We start from the raw sequence: 20,656 nt of genomic DNA, 5'->3' as shown, positions 1-20,656 counted from the left end.
ATGGAGGCAGAGCCCTTGGATGGGTAATGAGAGGAGAGATCTCTGGCTCCCAGGCAGTCAGTCAGCTAATTATCACCAACTTTCACAGCTGACAGGAGGCTCACTGAAGGAGAACAAAGGGAAATGGGCAGGTGGTGTCTGGTACTAGAGGGCCAAGTGAATAGGGAATACTAAGTAGTTTCTGTTGTGCTGTTTCTTACCAAACATAGATCCCATCTTTTGATCCAGAGATACAGTTAGTGTGTGCAACAGATTTCTTTTCCCAGTTGTTATCCTGGTATTACAAGTTCCAGCTTCCTGATTGAGCTGTTCCCTGGTAGGCAGTAGTGGGTGTGCATTTCATTTTAGATCTCAGGTCTATGGTTACATATTTCTGGAAAGTAAAATGATGAACCCAGAAATACAGAAAGTGTTCCTGTGAGAGGCAGGAATTCCACCAAACATTTAGCTTTTGAAAGATTCTTGGGCTCAGGTGATGAGAACCTGGTGCTGACGATGCTGGATGAGCTCTTCCAGTGTAAGCCATGGCAAATGGCACTGGAGACCCTGAATCATTTTGCCTGCTGGGAAAAGCTGCTCCAGCAACTGGAAGAGAATGAATTCTTCCTGGAGAATGGTGATTGTCTGTAAAATCTTGGTACCTCTGTCATAACTGCTGCCTCTGAGCTTTCAGTGTCAGATCTCTGACTCTGCAACCTTCTGACCTGTCCTTTCCCAGCAGGATGTTCCTAGTCAGGTCTTCACTGGCCTCATCAGTACTGGGTAATGATTCTCAAAGTTCTGCTTAGATTTGTTGAAATTCTGTCTGTTTTCCCTTTTTTGTTCCATCTCCAGTGGTGGTTTTTCCCTTGGCAGGAAAATGAGAAGCTGATTGCTTATGCTGGTTTTTTTTTTCCCTCCCAGGTAAGCTGTGCATCGAGCGCAGGCTGTCAGCTCTGCTGTCGGGGTTCTGTGCTTGATTTCAGTGGTGTTGTCCTTCACACACCTTGCCCCAGCTGATTGCTTCACTCCCAGCAGCCTGTGCTGTGGTGGGAAACCGTTCTGGCAGAGGGACACCTGGAGGATGGACTGCTCACTGTTCTGTTTCTGGACGTTTTGGGAAGTTGTTCCACAGACTCAGATTCCTTTGTGGGGACGTGTGACTGCAGCAAGCACAAATACTTCCCTGCCCAAAGGCCTGGGTGAAGACAAAGCTGATGTGGAAAGGTCTCCCTCATTGTCAGAGGGGGATGAAGGATAGAAGTCTGCTTCTTCCCAGCACTTCGAAGGATAAGACTGCTGCCTATCCCTCTTGCTTAAGAACAGGGTATTCCAGTGCTGTGTCCATTGCAGGCAATGGATGTGCTGAAACTGCTGGCTTCAGTTGATGTCCGAGTGTGTCATTCAGACATAAAGGCCAGTCTGTGTACTTTCCTCTTCCCAGCTGAGAGCCAGGCATCTTCAAGCTCCCTGGCAACTGGAGGCTCCCCTCCACTCTCCTTTGTCCTTTCTCCTTGTATTTATGCCTTGGAGTGCTTGGAGAGGAGGGAGTTGGTGTTGTGAAGTAGCTCCCACCTCTACAGACTTGCTGAGTGAGGCAGAGGACGTGCGGCTGCTGGGAAGCTTGGAAATCTCATGGCTGCTGTGTGGGCTCCCCGTCTGCCTGCCTGGATGGGCAAACAGCGCAGGGAAAAGGGGCTGTGCAGGAAACAGGAGGGCAGCAGAAAGTGTCACACTCCTGTGTTCGTAAGAAGCCAAAACGAATCCGTTCCTCCCTTGGTCCCCCGGCTCGGTGGGATCAGTGTGAAAGACTCGTGGCTGTTGAGCTCGGCCCGTCAGCACGTACCTACCTGGAGGAAGCACTAGCGCTGTCCTGCTTTCAGCTGTTGGCTCAATAACCCCTTCCCTGGAGCCCCCCAAACTGAAAACACTAGCTTTGTGAATCAAAGGAGCACTTTACACACTATGGGAACTTTGAGAAGTTGACTTTGCATCACACAACAACCCAGGAACGTCACGACTGTTAGGAATGCTGTTCTTTTTATTCCTTTCCTTGCTTCCTGGTTGTTCTATTGCACTACGTGTGTGCGTATATTAATATGTATTCCTGAGAGTGAATATATATTGATATTGATATGGTTTGTGTGTAACTGTATGTATTTAATTGTACTGTAACTCGTGAGTGCGAGGCAAAGAGCACTGCAGAGTCTGTGCTGTTCCTCCTCCACACCAGGCAAAGCTCACTTGCAGTCTGGCAGTACCAAGATTTGTTTTTTATTTAAATGTTCTTTTAAAGACAGTCATTACAAAGCTCTGTGCTTTTTAAGAGCTGAAGAACAGGCGTTAGGATCCCATGCACTTGGAAGCGCATTTTTAAAGAAGTGTTATTTGCCGCTTTGTTTTTGTTTGTTGGGTTTGTTTTTTGGTTGGTTGTTGTTTTTTTATAAAGAGATCCCATAGCGTTCAGTTTTATGTTCAGCATTTCTTTCAAGGAGACTCTGTAGCCAAATGTGGGTGTGAGTGGCTGGAGTTCTGGCTGAGGCTTCGGGTGCTGTGAGCATGTGTGTGAGAGGGGAGCTGCCTGCCTTCCATCTGTCTGTGAGAGCATGAGTGTGACGTCGCAGAGTCGTGGCAGTGTTGTGGTAGCGCTGGGCAAAAAGCATCTTTGAAAGCAACTCGAAACCTCAGGCTTAGTTTTTGGGGATCTAAAAATATTTTGCACACGGTGGTTAAGTCCTCATTGCTTTTTTTTTCCTCTCAAGATTGGCACGTCCAGTGTGATACTTTACAAGGTTTTCAGGAGCAACTTCATAGGCTTTGGAGCTGGCACTGCGTTTGGCAACATGGGTGTTTCTGTTCACAGAGCAGAAGTGCCAATAAAGAAATCTAAAAATATTTCCAATTGCCCTGACCAGGGAAGCTTAAGTGTAGCTTTCACAAATGCTTCAGTATTTGGCTCACAGTCTGCTGCTTCTGTGGCCGTTTGTGCTTGTGCCTGGGAAAAAAAAAAAAAAAAAGAAAAAAAAGAAAAAAAAAAGACAAAATAAAAAAAAGACAGAAACAACCAACCCCCCCAGCCTGCTGTGGACAGAAATGCTGAGGAAACCCAGACTGCTTCAGAAAGGCTTTGGCCAGCTGTGCAAAGGGCTGTGCTGCAGCACAGGAACCCCAAGGCTGGACTGACTCTGCAGTACCAAGCCCTGCAGCCCCCAGGGGCTCCTGGCCAGGAGGGGCCCAGCCCGGAATCCACTGCACCCCAGTGAGCCGTGTGTGTGGCAAACTCAGCACTGACCTTCCAGCTGGACTTCATTACTTGAATGTATCAAAATCGTCCACATTCAATGTACACAAATATATATTGCTCAAAAAAAAAAAAAAAAAAAGAAAAATTGTGGTTTACAGACCTACAACTGATATATATGTATGTGTTTGTGTAGATACATGCAAGGCTGTGTGTGTGTATGTGTGTGCATGGGTAGAGATACACACACAAACACAAACGTGTATATATATGGGGTTTTTTCTCTCAATACTTGAAACTTAGCCACTGTGCTTGAATTTAAAAAAAAAAAAAAGAAAAAAAAAAAAAACGACAAAAAAACGACAAAAAACAGACACAAAATAACCCCAAAAGTAGGGGAGAAAAAAAAACAAAAGAGAAAAAAAAAAAGAAAAATCTGACAGGTGATTTATTTTACCATCACTTTGTTGACTTTCTTTTTTTATCTAATTGCATGTAGCGTGAAACCAACTTTTTTGGTGAAAAATATTTATTGCTTTGTAGATGATAAGGTATGCAAAAAAAAAAAAAAAAAGGAAAAAAAAAAAAGAAAGAAAACACCCCAAAAACCAACCCCCAAGCATTGCTGAAGTTGCTAGTGTAGTCCACCTGCTCTTGTCATGGCTTTGTTGCTGTTGCAGCGTTTGTGTCTGGCGTCTTTAATAGATTTCAAGAAACCTCAGTCTAATTACACGTACCTTCAGGTTTGTGAGAGCGTATGATGATGTTCTTTATAAGGTAATGCTTGATACTTTGTCAACATTTTTTATTTGTGTTTTGTGTGACTTTTTTTTTTTTTTTGGCTTTAAATTGTACAACACCGATTTAAGACAATAAAATTGATTTGAAATTGTTAGTGGCCTGTTTTCAATCCTTTATTATTCTAGTTCATGTGGCATCTGAGGCTTTTGTAATGCATGTGGTTCTACTGGCTTTGACTTTTGGGCAAAAATGGGCTGTTTTCTGCAGAAAAGCCACCTTGCCTGGATCCACATGAAGCCTGTGAATTTGGGAAAGTTGAAGCCAGTTGCTGGATGGGAGCTGTAGTTCCTGGATTCTCTGTCTCTGTTACCTGTCCTCTCCCTGCAGTGGTTAGGAACAAGTTGATGGCAGACCCCTCCCCAGCCAGCTGGATGCTTAAATTCCATCCATATTTCAGTATTTGTAGGATTATATGGTCAGAATCAGCAAGCTTGTTGCTGAACAGAAAAGGGACTTGAAAGTATGATACCGTGATAACATTTGGGCATTTTTAATTACGATTAAATATTTTCCTGCGCTGTTTGTACGCATTGCAATTTTGGTTTTCGATCAGAGCAGGCACATGGCTTAGAATTCTCTTGCCCATGTAGCTTTGCAAAAGTCACTGAATATGGCAAAAGAGAATGTGAGGATGCTGAGAGTGTTGGTCCTGACTTCAGGTGCAGGACAGGTCCCTGTGCTGCCTGGATTGGAATACTCAGAAGGAAAAGCTGAGCCCTGCATCTGGCATGTGGGAGAGGTGCTGAATTATTAGTCCTGTCCTTCCATTCTTGCAGAAATTTCAGCAACACAGCTGTAAACTTTCAGAAGCCAAATACCATAATTCCACTAAACATTTCCCAAAACTCCACTTACTGAACTCTTTCTGTTATTGTTGCCCATGAGCATCACTGGGAAAAGTCCTGCCCTCCAGGTCCTGTGTGAAGAAGCGTCATCCCAGTTACCGCACAGTGTTGTGGTTTTTTAAGAAAAAAATCTTATTTCAAAATCATCATTTGCAGTGAGCTGGAATTGGTTTTTTTTCCCTTGCTCTGCCCTGTTTATAACCTCTGTTTCCTGCCCCTGCCTTTCCCACCCCAGGGAATTGCTCTGTGAGAACGGTCCTGCTTAGAAACCCTGGGCTCTTGATGCTGACTCACCTGCAGGGACAGTGGATCCTTTCTCCCTGCAGAGCTGCAGCACCATCAGTGCTGGGGACAACTCTGAGAATAGACAACTCTGCACTTCTGTGTGCTGAAAATGTGGCGGCACAACCTGGGCAAGACCCCATGGCAGCCCTTGGAAAGCTGGTCAGAGCTGAATAATTACAAATGCTGCTGTTTCTTAAAGCTCAGCATACTTGGGTCTTTGTTTTTTGAGGGTTTGGTGGGGTTTTTTTGTTTGTTTTTTAAAAACATTTTTTCCCTTTTGTAGAAAACCCTTGTTTTTTGTATTTTTGTTCCCTTCAGCATGAGATAGTAGTACATAATATATCCATGGAGAAGTTTCTGATGCTGAGGGAAAGGTAGGGACTTTCTTTTGAAGATGCCCATGAAGAATTTCAAAGGTTCAGGTGAAGACACTGTTGCCAAATGAAAGATGGACCCTGTGTATCACATGCCTGTGTTGTAGATAGAGAACTCTCTGCTGAATCCATAGGACTCTTTCACAGGCAGCAGAGCAGAGGGGGAAAGTGCTAGCTGGGAAAACTTCAACAACAGAAACACACAGTCTCTTCTAAAAGCACTGAACCATGTGACCTGCACAGTTCGAAAGCACCAGTGGAAATTGCACAACTTTCTAGATGTTGACTGTGATGTCATGCTGCTGTTGATTCTAGGAGAAAACAAACCCGAGCAATTCTTCCAGGGCATTTGGCTTTGTTCCTGCATTTTATATTTAGTTGTTGGTAAGTACGTCAGCAAAAACACACTCATTCAACTCTGAAAGATCAGAGGTGATAGTGACATCAAGGAAGCAGAAATGGGTGGGTGTGTGTTGAACCAAGGCCATACAAAGATCAATTATTCTGCTTCCAGCTCTTTTAAAGCTTTATTTTATGAGGAGTTAACCCCTTCCCAGCATGTCTGAGCTCTCTGGAGTTTAACTTGATGTTGGTTTCTCTGCAGGGCCCACTGTGCCTGGTCACCTCACACTCCAGGGAGGGGAAGGGATGTGTGCAGGGAGACAGTACCCGGGCATAGCTCTGCAGGGCAGGAGCTAATGCTCCCCAGAGAAATGCTGGCAGTTGGATTTATTTAGATTTATTCCCATAAATGTAGCACTAACCATGGGTGCCATTCCCTGGGTGAGGAATGGCACGTAGTGCAGGGATGCAAACTTCCCAGGGACATTTCTTTCTAAAAACAGCCTTTTTAGGGACAATAGAGTCAGAACCACCCCGCCTCCTGGGAGATGAAACCTGGCAAGGGGTTTGAATGCTTTTAGAAAACATGTTAAATAGTGTATTTCTAAGAAGGAGCTGGAGTATATGTCAAACACAGGTTTCCCCTTACCATGGACAGAGGGTAACTGAGTTCCCAAATGTGCACAAGTTTTCTTCATGTTTCCAGCAAATGGCCAATACACAACTGCTGGGGAAGAGCAGAATAAGGTGCTCTTTGTCCCTTGAGCTCAGCATGTCACCAGTTCCCAGCATGGATGTAAAGGGCTTTTAACTACAACATTTGGTATGTCCTGAACTTCTAGCACTGTGCACCAAAGCCCTTAAACTCACTAAATATTAGTTTAGCAGTTTTTTCCTTCCCTTTAACAGAAAACAATTGGGAGGAAGCATCTTTCATAACACGTTTCCTTGGAGCCTTTTCTATTGATTTGAAAGAAATTTCATTTCTCTGTTAATTGAAAGCAAATCCTCTTGAAATAAATACCTCCTTTTCCAAAGCAGGCCTTGGGGAGGAAGATGAGAAAGTTGCTTGGGTGACATTGCCACAGCAAAGCAGGGACAGGCTGCTCAGGGAGGGGACAGCCAGCTGCAGTGGGGCCGTGGCCCCTGCTCTGCCAGCCGGAGGGGACAGCCAGCAGTGTCCCCGGGCTGGGAGGAGTGGCAGGAGTGGCAGAGGTGCCCGGCAGGGGCCGTGGGGCTGTGGCTGCTCCCAGGACACGGCAGGGACGTGGCGGTGCGCGTCGTCAGAGCCCCATCTGCAGGCGGCCGCCGCCCGGGCACCCCGCGCAGCTCGGGGTGAGGAGCGGCACTGACATGGTCACCAGAATTAAATTAACTGCCTCCAAAAACACCCAAGCCAAACTCCCCTCTGCAGCCATTCTGCTGCCCGTTCGGCAAAGGCCAGTTGTCTGTGAGGCCGCGGATGGTTGGTACCTAGAGCTTTGGCGATGCTGATTTCAGCGCCGAGAGAACTCGAGACATGCCGAAAGTCTGACTCCTCCAGAACGCACCGGCAGCGACGACTCTGGCGAGTCACTTCCATTTCTCCTTGCTCCTGGCAGCAAGATAAAATAGATAAATTATACATAGGTTTCGAGAGAAAATAGGTAAGTTTAAAAAAAAAAAAAAAAAAAAAAAAAAAAAAAGAGGTAGAGGCTTGTGCTGCCTGTTTTGAAGTTTCTTGGCTGCTCTCAGAAGGGGTAAGGAGCTGGGATGCCAAAACTTTTTCCCTCATGGGATATCCATGCAAGTCTTTCTCCTATCTCATCACTGATTTCCATATTAACTGGCACCTTCTTTCCTCTCTCACATTTACTGAAACGAGCCAAACTCAGAAATCAGGGCAGGGAAGGAGGAGGAAGGGATTTGCTGCACAGACAGGTCAATTACACAAGCTCCACTTCCTAAGGAAATGAGGCAAAAAAAGATTCAGACACCCTGGTTGCAGTGATGGAGAAATTTGTATTCCTGTTTCCCTTGGCAGCAGCGCTGCACTGTGACGGGCCATCTTTTATCACTTCTCTAAGCAAAGTGCAGCTGGGATCCTGTGATAAATCTTCCCTTTGCTCCATCCCACTCCTGAAATAACTCACAAGAGTCAGTTCGAAAAAGGACGTGCTGCATTTCTTCCCCTTATTACCTGAAATAACAGGCCTGGGATCATCTGCCCTGCTTGGAAGCATCAGCCTTTCCGTGTTCCATCTGAATGGATAAATGAAGCTCTTCTACAACAGCCTCACAATGTGCCAGAGAACCCATGTCTCCACTGGGTAGCTCCATTTTACAGAGCGCTGGAGCTCTGTAGAAAACCTATTCCATGTGCATTTGGGAGGTACGTGCTGTGACCTGGTAAAGGCTCCTGTTGTGCTCAGCTTCCCCATGAAGTGCATCACCGCAGATAAAACTCGCTGCATAAAACATGGGCACAAGGATTGCCTGAGCAAGCCGGCTGGAGGAAAACCTGAGGGGAACTGGAGCCAGAGGTGCTCCTGCTTGACACTGGCAGAAGGTGTGTGGAAAAGGGGACAAATTCGACATCCCTGTGGGAAGGGAACCATGAGCTTCCACTGCAAACCTGTGTGCCTTGGGAACTACTCCCTCCCCTTGCCTGTGCCAGTGCCTGTTTCCCCACGGATAAGGAAAAATGGGCTGCTTTACTCACACAGCCACCATGTACCGCCGGAATGTTAGTTTGCCTTTCCCCCTGCTTTCCCGCGGTTTAACAATATAACAGGTTTGGGCTTGTGTTGGCATCGGAGAGCCCGTGTTCGAGAGGTGGGGCTGAGCACGGCAATACCCCCACCTTGGTCACTGCCAGCACTGAAGCAGGACGGGCTCCCCAAACTGCGAATCCCGGAGCAGGGCTGGCTCTACTCCATCCCCTTTTCCACTCAGAGGGAGATCCGGGAAGGGCTCGGTTTGCTGTACGGACGGCGCTGCCCTCACGGCGCTCCCCTCACGGCGCCCGCTGTTTCGCCCTCCGCGGCGTGTCCCCTGGCGGCCGCCGTAGCGGCGCACGTGTGCGTCCCGCGCGGTGCCGCCGTGCGCAGCGCCCGTGTGAGTGGCGGCGGCGGGCCGGGGCTGAGGGCTCAGGGCTGAGGGCGGCGGGCGGCCTGTCCTGCCCGGCGGGTTCCGGGACCATGCTGCGGTGGGGACTCCGGGTTGTCAGCTGTGGCTTCTCCGCTCCGGGAAGCGCGGCGTGCGCCGGGCCGTGGCGGCGGCAGCGCAGCGTGGGTACCGCTGGGCCCTGCCCTGCCCCGCTCCGGGGACGGGTCAGGCCGGGCGGGCCCATGGCCACTCGCCCTGCCGGCCTTCCCAGCCGGCCCGCCGGGTGTCCAGGCAGCGCGGGCCCTGCTTGCCTCCTGCAGGGAATGGTGACACGGCCTAGCGGGGAACAGGGGTGCTCGCCCTTCCTGCCTTGGACCTGTTCGTGTGCCCTTCTGCCGCCCCGGGGGATGGAGCTGTCGCTTTCTGCCCGAGTTTCGTGCTATTCATGCTCGTCCCCTCTGCGGTTGTTTCCCCTGCAGGTTCTTACAATGGCTGAGGATTTGATAGCAGCGGTTGCTAGCCAGACAAAGAGACTCAGCAGTAGCAGCGAGGTGGTTCAAAGGCTGGAAGAAAACGGGCATCAGAACAAAAGGTTGAAGAGTGATGCGGATGAGGAAGATGCAGAGGATCAGAATAAGAAGTTACCCAAAAGGAAGATTGTGCTGTTGATGGCATATTCAGGGAAAGGCTACCATGGCATGCAAGTATGTGGTTTGGCAAAGCAGCATCTCCAGCTTATTTTTTGTTTTGGGATCCGTTCGGTTTAGTCAGAGTGCCTGGGTCAGAAAACACTTGAGCATTTGCAGTGTGAAAAACCGGGGGGAACAGTGTGTGTATGGGTTCGAATGGCTCGGTAGTAACTTAATTTTTAGAAGTCAGTGGTGCATCTCTGTTGATTGTAGGGACAGTGCTTTGTCATAGCACCACACCTGGCTGTGCTGGGTGGTCTGTGCACAGAGCTGGCAGTGAGAGGGTGATCCTGCTCCATCTGCTGCTCCTCTCCACGTACTGCAAGCTCCATACATTTAAAGACTGTATCAAAAACTCCAGGGGATAACTGACAATCTTGCACACAGACAGGGAGCCTTTCATGCTTATACAACAAAGGAGTTTTTTTTTCACCAGCGGTAAGCCTCATGCTTACAGGCACATAAGGTGAACAGATATAAATAACCTAATCTGATTTCTAGAGGAAAAATTTGTAGAGGATGGGTTTGCAGCAGCAGCTGTTAACTTGCAGGCACTAGGGCAGTATTGCAGTTGAAGGAATCATCAAAAACCTCCAGAAGTGTTGCCCAGTGAAATTAGAAATGAGCCCTTATTTGCCATAACAGTAACAGCTAAATCAGAATGATGTTTTATTAACACTCTCTGGTAAAATACAGTTAGGTTTGTTAGAGAATGGCTCTTAAAGGCTGTGGAGGGAAGACTTTTAAAGAATTTCACAACAATATTTGGTTAACAAAATTTCCGTCTTTACTTATCCAGTTACTGCATTTTGTTCTGTTTCTTACTTTTACTACGTATGGCCTCTTAGAGAAACGTGGGATCTTCACAGTTCAAGACAATTGAAGATGACTTAGTCTCTGCCCTTGTTCAGTCAGGATGCATCCCAGAAAACCACGGGGAAGACATGAAGAAGATGTCTTTCCAGAGGTGTGCTCGAACAGATAAGGTGGGTTGGGCAGGGCTGTGCTCTCCCAAACTCTGGGCTTTACACACCTCTGCTGCTGGGGTGGACTGGTGAAGCATTTTACAGAGGGAGATCCAGCAGCAGGTGCTATTCACTGAATGTTGCTTGAAACTTCTCCTTTTGTTCACTATTAAGTTAAATTACAAGTAAATAAACTTGCTATTCAGCTATTTCAATTCTGCAAGAAGCTATCGTAGAGCTTCTAAAGTACATAATTAAGTGGATTTTTGTGTTGGTTTTTATAGGGTGTGTCTGCAGCTGGACAGATTGTGTCACTGAAGGTCAGGCTAATAGATGACATCTTAGAAAAGATCAATAATCATCTTCCTTCTCACATCAGAATTCTGGGTAAGAGCACTGAAATGGGCAGAGAAAATGTTTTGAAGAAAAGCTTTCTCCTTCAGAAGGTCTTTCCCTTACCATTATAATTTTACTTAAAAGGGGTTTAGTTTTAAGACACTTCTATTAGCTTGAAATTGGGGTTCTTTTGAACAAAACTATTTTTTGTTTGTATTTTGTTTAAAAATATTAAAAATTGAGATCCCAGTCGATCTGTAACCTCCTGATTGAAAAACCTAATGTCACTTTTCAATCCAGGCCTGAAGAGAGTCACTGGAGGATTCAACTCCAAGAACAAATGTGATGCCAGGACCTACTCTTACATGCTGCCAACGTTTGCCTTTGCCCATAAGGACCACGATGTGCAGGAAGAGCTTTATAGACTGGACAGAGAGACCCTTGAGAGGGTCAATAAACTGCTGGCCTGCTACAAAGGGACACACAACTTCCACAACTTCACGTCACAGAAGGGCCCCAGGGACCCCAGTGCCAAGAGGTACATCATGGAGATGTACTGTGGAGAGCCCTTCGTCAGGGAAAATGTGGAATTTGCAGTGATCCAAGTGAAAGGCCAGAGTTTCATGATGCACCAGATCAGGAAGATGATTGGGCTGGTGATAGCCATCGTGAAAGGTTATGCTGCTGAGTCCATCATGGAACGCAGCTGGGGAGAGGAGAAGGTGGACGTCCCCAAAGCCCCGGGGCTTGGGCTGGTTTTGGAGAAAGTGCACTTTGAAAAATACAACAGGCGTTTTGGGAACGATGGGCTGCATGAGCCGCTGGAATGGACAGAGGAGGAGGAGAAGATTGCTGTTTTCAAAGAGCAGTACATCTATCCTACCATTATCAACACGGAGAGGGAGGAGAAATCCATGGCAAACTGGCTAAACACCCTCCCCATTCATGACTTCAACTCCTCTGCTATTGAGATGCAAACTAACAACAAAGATTCAAAGGTAATGACTGAAGCCATTATTTTACAAATGGAAGCTGTCAAGTTGAAGCACCTCTTCTTTGTGACATATTTGTTTTCCATGAAATGCCGTGGAAATGACAGTCATCTGGAGTATGAAATGTGTATAATCTTTTCTGTCTTTGTGCACTTGATGATAGTGGAATGAACCGTACAAAGCATTGTTTTTGCAGGGTTTTACAGGGAGTAGTTGAGGGAGAAAGGAAAGCTTTAAGCACAGACAATTTGCATAATCATAACTAGCAACAGAATTTATGAACACGGTGCCAGCATTTGTTGTTGTGAAAGTGTTTGGGAGTCTGGGTTTCAGGTTGACAAGTTTGCTTTAAATACCTGCTGGCTTTTTGTATTCTCTGATTTTGGGCTAATTGTTATTTTGTTACCAGATAAGGTTAGGGATCAGGGAAATTTAGGACCTGCTCTTTTAAATTATTCTGCCATGAGCTGAAAATAGGCCATCAGAACAACGTCTGAGTAGCTGGGATATTGTGGAATTTGATTTGTGCCAGCAGGAACTCCTGTGAGCTGTAAGGTGCAATACAATAAAAGCATAGAATGTATTTTTGCCAAAAAGGAAATTTCAGTTAAAGGCTGGCAAGTCCTTGAAGAATGAATGATGGGCAGGGCTAAAACTTCTGTGCAACTCAGAAGAAAATAATGGCCTTTTCCCCATTTATCAGAGTCTTTAAAATTAGCTTTAAAATTACTTTGTGTGGCAAATGCAGAATGTTGGATTTAATTATGTCTCTGCCATTTTTTGCTGGAGTTCAAGAAAAAGTTTCATCACGTAATATAAAACTTACAGCCTTGTTGAATAGCACAAGCAAGATACCATAAGTTTCTCAGAGTTATTTTTGTACTTGTGGTAATTTTTTTCTGAATTCTGGCTATGTGAGGGGACGTTTGTGACAGGAGGTCATGGCAAAAGCCACTTTGGTTAAATGTGACCTAAAGATACCATGTGGCTCAGAGTCCTGTACCTGGTGATGTTGGCAGGATCTGGTGCTGCCAGATTCCCAATCCCTGACGTTTTCCTGGAAGGAGGCAGCTTCTGCTCCCTGCAGAGAGACCCAACCAAGTTTGGGTTTGGCATCACAGTTAGAACAAGCTGTCTGGGAAGGATAAATAAGGCATGATATGACAGACTCTGCTGAGATTTTACAGGCTGTTTGCACTTCAGTGAGCTGTGCTGTTTGCACTTCAGTGAGCTGTGCTTGCTGGTATGAAGTCAACTCTGTGAGTGTCTTGGAATTTGTTTTGTAGTAGGATATTGAATTGCCAGCGTTAAATTTGTGGGATTCAGAGTGTTCAGCAAGTGGTGATGAGGGGAAAAACAGGGAACCACAGACATATAGCCTATAGATATATACTGTGCTAGATTCTCTTCATAAAAATAATTTGATATCAGTCATATCAGTTAAAATAGTTGCTTCAAAAGATACATAAACCCCCCAAACTAATTGCACCGTATTGCCTTACTCCTGAAGGAATGGTTCCCAGAGAAGAACTCTGACTTCAATCTCCTTGTAAATTTCTAACATTTGTAGTTTTTCCTTAGTACTGCTTGGTGGAACTGGCTTCACTTTTAAACAAGTATTAGTGAGCCCTGGCTTATCTGCAGTACAGGTTGGACATAAATTCTCTGCAGCAAAATTCTGGAAGCTGGCTTTAGACAATGTAACAAGCTTAGCTTTTGAAGGACCTGCTTAAAACATTTAACTTGTCTCACCTGCATTTATTTTAAATATCAGCATTTCATGTTACTGTCCCACTTTTAAGTTTCCCACATACTGCAGGTTGTAATTAGAGTTGTAAATGTAAGTGAGAAGAAATTTCTTTTGCTGGTAGTTGTAAGCCAAAGTACATTTTTTGTTACGAGAAGCATCTTTCCCATCACGGATGTTTACTCCAACAGATGAGTCTAACCCATGGAGTTGGGAGCCAGGACTATTTCCTTATACTCGTGGAGGAGTTTAAATCTTTGGTTGAGGTCAGTCTGTGGGTGTAGATGCAGCACTGACAATCCATTGTGTGTTTTGCTTTGCAGAAGAGCAGCGATCTCGAAGGCAGCGACGGTTGTGGCGATGATTCCGACTGAGCCAGCGAGTGGCTGCACGTGGCACCCTTGCTGCTTGCAGTTCCCTTTGTCTACAAAAAAGTGGCCTTTCTACATCCAGGAATCCAGTGAAACACGAGTTTGTGTGCTTGCAGAATGAGAATGCCCAGGAGAAACTGGGTGGGGAAGACAGTGCAGCAGAAAAAACAGAAGCTTTTTATACCACTGACCAATTCTCCTGACTGATATACTTGAAAACAGTGTAGTGGGAAAGCAGCTTTCTAAAAAAATCTTGAACTGCAGGATATCTTAATTGTTATTTGAAAAATGCTTTTATTATGTTTACTTGGAAAATAGTATTTTAAATATGTATAATCTCTACTTAAAGATGGGGCAAACCATTTTAATATACTCTTTTTTATTATGAAGTTACGACTTCATGAGCTTTTGATTTTCTGGTAATAATTTACCTTTACTTAAACTGAATATCTAGGCTTTTATTTTTCATGTCATCCATGGTTTTCCTATGGAATAACATGCATGACCCTGAGATTAACTCAGTTAGTTACAGTGTGGTGCTAAAAATGCCAAGGTTGTGGATTTAATCCCTTTATGGGCCCTTCAATTAAGAGTTGGACTTGGTGATCCTTGTGGGTCCCTTCCAACTCAGAATACTCTGTGATTTAGAAACTGGGGGTTAGGAACACATTATCATGCTGACTGCTGTGAACTCTTGGTTTTGAAACAAATTCCTGTGTTTTCTAGAGCTTTGCAGGTCTAAAAGAAATTATTCCTTACTCAGTGAGAAGGCTTCAGTTTGGAATGTGGACTGAACCACGCATTCCAAGATGAGACCTTTTCTGTGGGAGGTGCCATCCTCCCAGCATTGCCCTTGTGCTTGGGCAGGTTCAAGGATATAAATCCACACTTCCAGGTGTAGTTGGGCCTTTGCTGCCTGAGAAAATCCTCTTGAGCCATCTGCAGGATCCAGAGTTGAGTTGACTTGGCGTGTGTGAAAGAAATGGTGCTGAATTCTCTGGGCTTTAATCAGGCCTGGGTTTGTGAACTCTGCAATCCCATCAAGCTCCTCAGAACAGGGAATGTGTGCAGTGATATGGACAGAGGCACATGTCTGAGCACTGCCATCCTCTGGGAATCAATTTTAATTTTCTGTGTTTTCAGGAATTGCATACTCTGGAGTTCATACTCCTTTTTCCCCTCAGTGTTTAATTTCTGGTTCTTGTTTCCAACTCTCTGTGGAGATGGCAGAAGAAATGACACCCTCCTGCCTTACCAGCCTGCAGAACACTATTGAAAGGTTGGAGCAAGACTCCAAGCATTTGGATATTGGTACAAGTGCTTGATATGCTTCCCTTGCTGAGTCTGTGTGGAGACTTGCTTTGTAATATGGGACTTATTAAAATGAGGAAGTCAACTCTTTGTTCCTGCATTTAGTGGTTTTTGGCCAAAGCCTTTAATTTTATGGTTCCTTCTGGAACAATTATTTTGGTTTTGCAGGGGTTTTTGGGTTGATGGGGATTTGGGGGGATTTTTTTGGGGCACAGCTGGTCTTTAACAAAGGGTTCACATGTTCATTGTATCTGAGGTTTTCTTTAGAGCTTTTCATTTTATCATGAAGGCCTTGCTCAATTTTATGAGAGCAAGTGTGTAGAAGTGCCCTGGAGAGGGTTTCTGCCTGGATTTTCATTTACATCCCTTGCTGCTCTATCCTATTGACCTACTCTGCATTATCTTCCATCCAAAGCTCAGCTTCTCCATGCCTTTCAATCTGAAAAAAAAAAAAAAAACCAAAAAACAACAACAAACCTTTATCTACTTGTAATAAAGGCCCCAAAGCTGTGATATGTACCACAGTTGAAATCAAAGAGAAAATTCATTTGGAGAGAGAAATAAACCATTAAAACCAATACTAAATACTTAAGGGTCGCGGCTACCCCTCTGTGTGCGGGTGGAAGCGCTTGGCGGGGTGACCCCCCCGGCGGTGGGAGGGGAATGGTATCGCCCGGCGCGGCGGGGCGGGGCCGGGGGCGGGGCCGGGGCCGGGGCCGGGGCCGGGGCCGGCGGCGGCCGTGAGGGGGCGCTGCGGGGAGCGCGGCGGGCCTGGGGCGTGAGGGGCGGGTTCGGGTTCAGGGGATGGCGCAGGGGGTGCGGGAAGGGTGAGGGTGTGCGGAGCGGGTCAGGCTTGTGCGGGGTGTCACCGGGGTACATGGTGTGCGGAGCAGGTCAGGGTGTGCGGGGGAGGCACAGGGGACAGCCGTCGGTGGCGGGAGGTTGGTGCCGCTGCGGGAGAACGGGGCACGCAGCGCTGTGAGGGGCCGGGGCACCGCGCTCCCGGTGCTGTGTTAGCGCCTGCTCTGTTGCGAGGCAGCGCCGACACTCCGCTCAGCGGGGCTGGAATGTCCTTTACAGCATGGACCGTCCCGGCCCGCTGCTTTATGGAACGGGAGGTCTGGAGGTGGCCGGCGGGTCACAGCTGCCGCCGTCTCCCGTGCCGGTGCCAGCGCCGGCCTCTCTCCGGGACCGCAGCCCGGGAGTCCCTGCGCTGGGGGAAGCCGAAAGCTTGACCGTCCTGCATCTTCTTCAAAGTACAAACATAGCCAGTGCAGGCTCGGAGTGAGCTGCAGGAGCCCTCCGGGTGTGGCTGCTAGAGATAAAGCAACTGGATAAATCTACTGGGACGATAAAGAATTCAAGTGGTTAATTTGGGTTAAAAGGTCAGTGACCATTGAGATCAACTCCCTTTACAGTTGTGCGGGAAGCAATTCTGCAACCGTAAACCCCATTTTGTAGCAAAATAAAGCTAATGTAAAATTTTAATCAAGATAAAAAAGTGGATAGAGCTTTGGAAGTGGTAGTCCAATGCACCGTTTTATTGATAATGAGATACTTTATTAGGTTAACTTTATTTCAGTTCCAAAATAGTACTTCACAAAGAGACTCATAATTAGTTCTGACAGCAATTTAAAAAAAAAAAAGTCACGAACTTTAAAATAATGCTGGTACATCTAATGCTTATATTAATGACTCAAGATTAAATGTAAGTTTTAAGCTTTTTAATTAAAGATAATTGCTTTAATGAGATTTTCTGTAATTGTAACATTATATCTACTGCCAATTGTTACACATTTTAAAAACCCTCTGGAGAAAATCTTAGAGATCCTAGTAAGTGGTGCACATCTCATTTTGCAGGCATTGGGTTTAAAATTGTACCCTCTGAGCCTAATTTGTTGCTTTCCTTAATTAATGTTGTTGCATGAAATTTTTCCCTTTTGGTCATTTGATACCCTGATAGAGATCGGTTGTGTAGTTGTCAGCTCTCTGCAGGGTGTTGTTAACAAAGATCTTGTCAGGTGGAAGAGTGGGTAAGTACATCCTAGACTGGCATGCTGATTGAGTCACACCTTCAGGGCTTCCAGGCAGGCAGGTGTATTGGGGTGTGGTGGAAACACAGGCTGTATTGCCACTTTCTTTGGTTCTCTTTGTCATTTCACTGTTTTCTTTACTGAAATTGCAATTTTTTTTTTTTTTTGAAGTCTCTCTGCAGGTGGAATGTCTCCTGTCCCTCAAGTGGCTCAGCAGATTAGCAAAGAAGAAAGCCAACAGCAAAATGGACCAAATTTGTCAAGTTTGCTTAATTCCTTACCTGCTGCACACAGCAGGAACCCAGTTCTGCCCCAGCAGGTACAACCAGCAGGCTGAGATAAGAACCATGTGCTTGTGGTCCCAGCTCCAGTTCCCTCACAACAACAGGTACATTTTTATATTATACAATGTTTATATTATACAACATTTGTGTATTATCTTGTGTGGGCAGTGTTGACCTTGGTGTTTTGTGTGGAGACTTTGTGGGTGGAACTTAGCACTTTAGCCTGGGGAAAGAGGAGCAAATAATTCCAGTAGTTTTTTGCAGATGACTTTGCCAAGCTTCATAATTTGCTCCAGACAGCTGTGGTACAGCTCAGCTGGATATAAATCTTTCTTTACAAAAAGACTTCATTTAAATTTAGAATGCTCTGTGGATACCTGTGTCTCTCATTTGGTTTTAATTAGTGCTGCAGATATACATGATTTTTCTTGAGGAAAGCAAAGGGGTGAGAAGGAATAAGACACATTCTCTGGGGAAGTAGCATTTGTTCTTGTAATGAAGTCCTAGAAGGAGATTTAATTAAACAGAATCCATTATTTTAAATATTTATGCGCCATTTTAGAAGAAGGGGGGAGGAGGGATGACAATGAAAATTTGTGCAGCTTATGCTGACTTGCCAGCAGTTGCAGGATGCTTACATGTGTTAATAAAAATGCCAGAAGCTAAATGTGCTTTTATATAAACTTTTTAGAGAATTTTGTCCATCTGCCATCTGGCAGAGTATTTAAATTCTGTGAAATTTCTCACTGAATCAGCCAGCACTTCGATGAGAGGGGTACTATATTTTAGGAGGAAAAACAAAAGTTCTCAAGACTGAGTAGCTCTGCATCCCAAGCTTCTCTTCTGATTTCTTGTATTACTGCTGCCTCACAAAGTCCTTTAGAGACTTTACAAAAAGCTGCACAAAATACATTATTCATTACCTTTTAATAAACTGCAACTTCGAACACCACGGAATGTTTCCAAGGGTTGGATAATCATTTCTATTGATTATCCACGTGACATTTTAACATTTTTCACAGTGTCTGTCTTGCTTTTGTGTTGTGCAGTAGAAAATGTAATTTTAATTATGTTTACTTGAAGGCAAATGAAATTCTGCAGCAAATAACAGCACTGAGGAAAAAAGGTTTATGGTCTCTGAAACATCTGCCCAAACTCCATGAGTCCCCACAGCACAAATCACACCATGATTATCTTTTGGAAGAAATGCAGTAAATGGCAACTGATTGTTTTCAAGAAAGAAGATGAAAGATGATAACTGCCAAGAGAGTAATGTGAATTTAATATTTTCAACCAGAAAAGAATAAGCAGCATTTTCATGGTAAGGATGTGATCACTGAGGATCTGGGATTTTGTGGTTGCCTCTCCACTGTTTGTAAACTATAAACAGGGCTCCTAAAGGGATTATAATTATTTTCTTTTTTTAGAAATGTGCTTTTTAGCTAGAACTGGGTAAAAACTTAAAATAATTTTATGGTTTTATTTTAGGGTTAATGTGTCAAGGTGGGAATAGATGGGTCTGGAATGCCAGTTCCACAAAGGGAAATGTTTGAATGACGAGCATTGAATTAACTGCAGAGCTTGTCATCTGAGGGTGCTGCCCTGTTTGTGACTCCTGGTAACATGATCCCAGTGCCCTATTTCCATGCTGTGGGTTCGTGGAGCCTTTTAAAGTAACGGCAGCTGCTCTCTGCAAAGTCACATGACACGTGGCTCTTCCACGTTCCACTTTAATTCTGCCATCAGCTGGCAGCTTTTTCATCATTCTCTGATACTGTGGTATTATTATTATCATGTTTTTTTAAACTACAGCTGAATAGTAGTAAAATATTTCTTTACTTCGTGGGTGTGGTTTTTTTTTTTTTTTTTTATTATAACTTAAGCATACAGACTGGTCTCTCTGATGTGATTGGGATGGAAAACCAAATTACTTGTTATGAAGCACAAATGCTGCCAAAACTGAAGGTAACTGGAAAACTTATTGAGGAGATCTCCTGCTCCCCTTCATCACCCAGGCTTGAGCCACTGAAGCCTCAACCAAATAGGTATGTAGTGTTCAGGTGATTGATTTATTTTTTATTGATTTTTTTTTAAAGTAACAGGTGAAAAAGAGTAATATTTGTGAGGGCTGAGAGGGTCCATCCAGAATGGTTTCTTTTTTAATCTTTTGTTTCCAAACTGATCACTGCTAAAGACTTAATGCCTTTAAAGTCTTCTCCCTCAGCCTTCTGAGGGAAAGCTGAGTGCTTACTGCTTAATAGTTCTTTTCATTTATGAAAGCTCAGTTTTGATCTTTCTGGCCACACTCCAGAGTTGAAGTCACTTGTGGTTTTGATCCAACACTGAAAATTACTTCTGGAGTAGAGTTTCCTAAGCAGAATAATTAAAATCTTCTCCTTTTAGTTAATTTTCAGATGTACTTGCAAAACACAAGATTTTTTTTTTTTTTGTAGGGAGGAGAGGGAAGGAAAGAGGGAGAAAAAATGCTTCTTTAATTTTTGAGCTTGTTTGTTTTTTGCTCTTGAGTCTTCCCTCAGAAGAGAAGTTAGGAGGGATCAGTTTTGAGTCTTGGAGCAAACATAATTCTGCTGTAGAGCAATGTAGAGTTAAATTTTACAGTAAATCAGCCTGAAATGAGAAGAGTAGGGTTAGAGAAGCCCAAGACAGCTTATGTGACATGTGGCTGTGACAGGTGACAAGGAGGATGTCCTGCACTGGTGTCCTTAGGCTGTTCTGCCAGAAGAGAGCATTGGCAGTTAATGAAATTAAGGACTTGGAAGTGAGAGTTCAAGTATATATGCAAAACAGAAAAAGAACTCGTTCTTCTTCTGTTTAGGCATCTTTGGTTTCCTGGAAGTAATGTACACAAAACAGTTATTGTGAAATCAGCTCTTACAACTGCAGTGTTTTTGACACCATACCCATAGTTAAAGCTTTGCTTCATTAAGAAGTTTGACCCATATTAGCATCTTCT

The 20,656-nt window shown here is 44.8% G+C and overlaps 2 protein-coding genes across 7 annotated transcripts in view; both read left to right on the top strand.

Moving 5' to 3' along the window:
- Positions 1 to 4,115, top strand: part of ULK1 (unc-51 like autophagy activating kinase 1) — a 77,647-nt gene extending 73,532 nt beyond the window's left edge. For all 6 annotated transcript variants that reach the window (XM_066331482.1, XM_066331485.1, XM_066331481.1 and 3 more), the window contains one exon: positions 904 to 4,115. In XM_066331482.1, coding sequence (XP_066187579.1) covers positions 904 to 959 — 56 coding nt within the window. In that variant the 3' untranslated portion in view covers positions 960 to 4,115. The remainder of the gene's footprint in view (positions 1 to 903) is intronic.
- Positions 4,116 to 9,020: 4,905 nt separating this feature from the next.
- Positions 9,021 to 14,443, top strand: PUS1 (pseudouridine synthase 1). Its single transcript, XM_066331480.1, has 5 exons — positions 9,021 to 9,658; positions 10,492 to 10,629; positions 10,893 to 10,995; positions 11,245 to 11,942; positions 14,007 to 14,443. Exons 1-5 carry the CDS (start codon positions 9,047 to 9,049, stop codon positions 14,055 to 14,057), a joined length of 1,602 nt encoding a protein of 533 aa, XP_066187577.1. The 5' UTR covers positions 9,021 to 9,046; the 3' UTR covers positions 14,058 to 14,443.
- The last annotated feature ends 6,213 nt before the right edge of the window (positions 14,444 to 20,656 follow it).

Source organism: Sylvia atricapilla, chromosome 17 (genome assembly GCF_009819655.1).
Source record: "Sylvia atricapilla isolate bSylAtr1 chromosome 17, bSylAtr1.pri, whole genome shotgun sequence".
Classification (NCBI taxonomy): Eukaryota; Metazoa; Chordata; class Aves; order Passeriformes; family Sylviidae; genus Sylvia; species Sylvia atricapilla.
The sequence above is the reverse complement of the archived record's forward strand: the minus strand, read 5'-3'. Positions and strand labels throughout refer to the sequence as shown.

Coding starts and splice junctions, on each gene's coding strand:
- PUS1 (XM_066331480.1), top strand. CDS start 9,047: ATGCTGCGGTGGGGACTCCGGGTTGTCAGCTGTGGCTTCTCCGCTCCG. Junction 9,659..10,491: donor AAGGCTACCATGGCATGCAA/GTATGTGGTTTG, acceptor ATGGCCTCTTAG/AGAAACGTGGGATCTTCACA. Junction 10,996..11,244: donor TTCTCACATCAGAATTCTGG/GTAAGAGCACTG, acceptor TTTTCAATCCAG/GCCTGAAGAGAGTCACTGGA.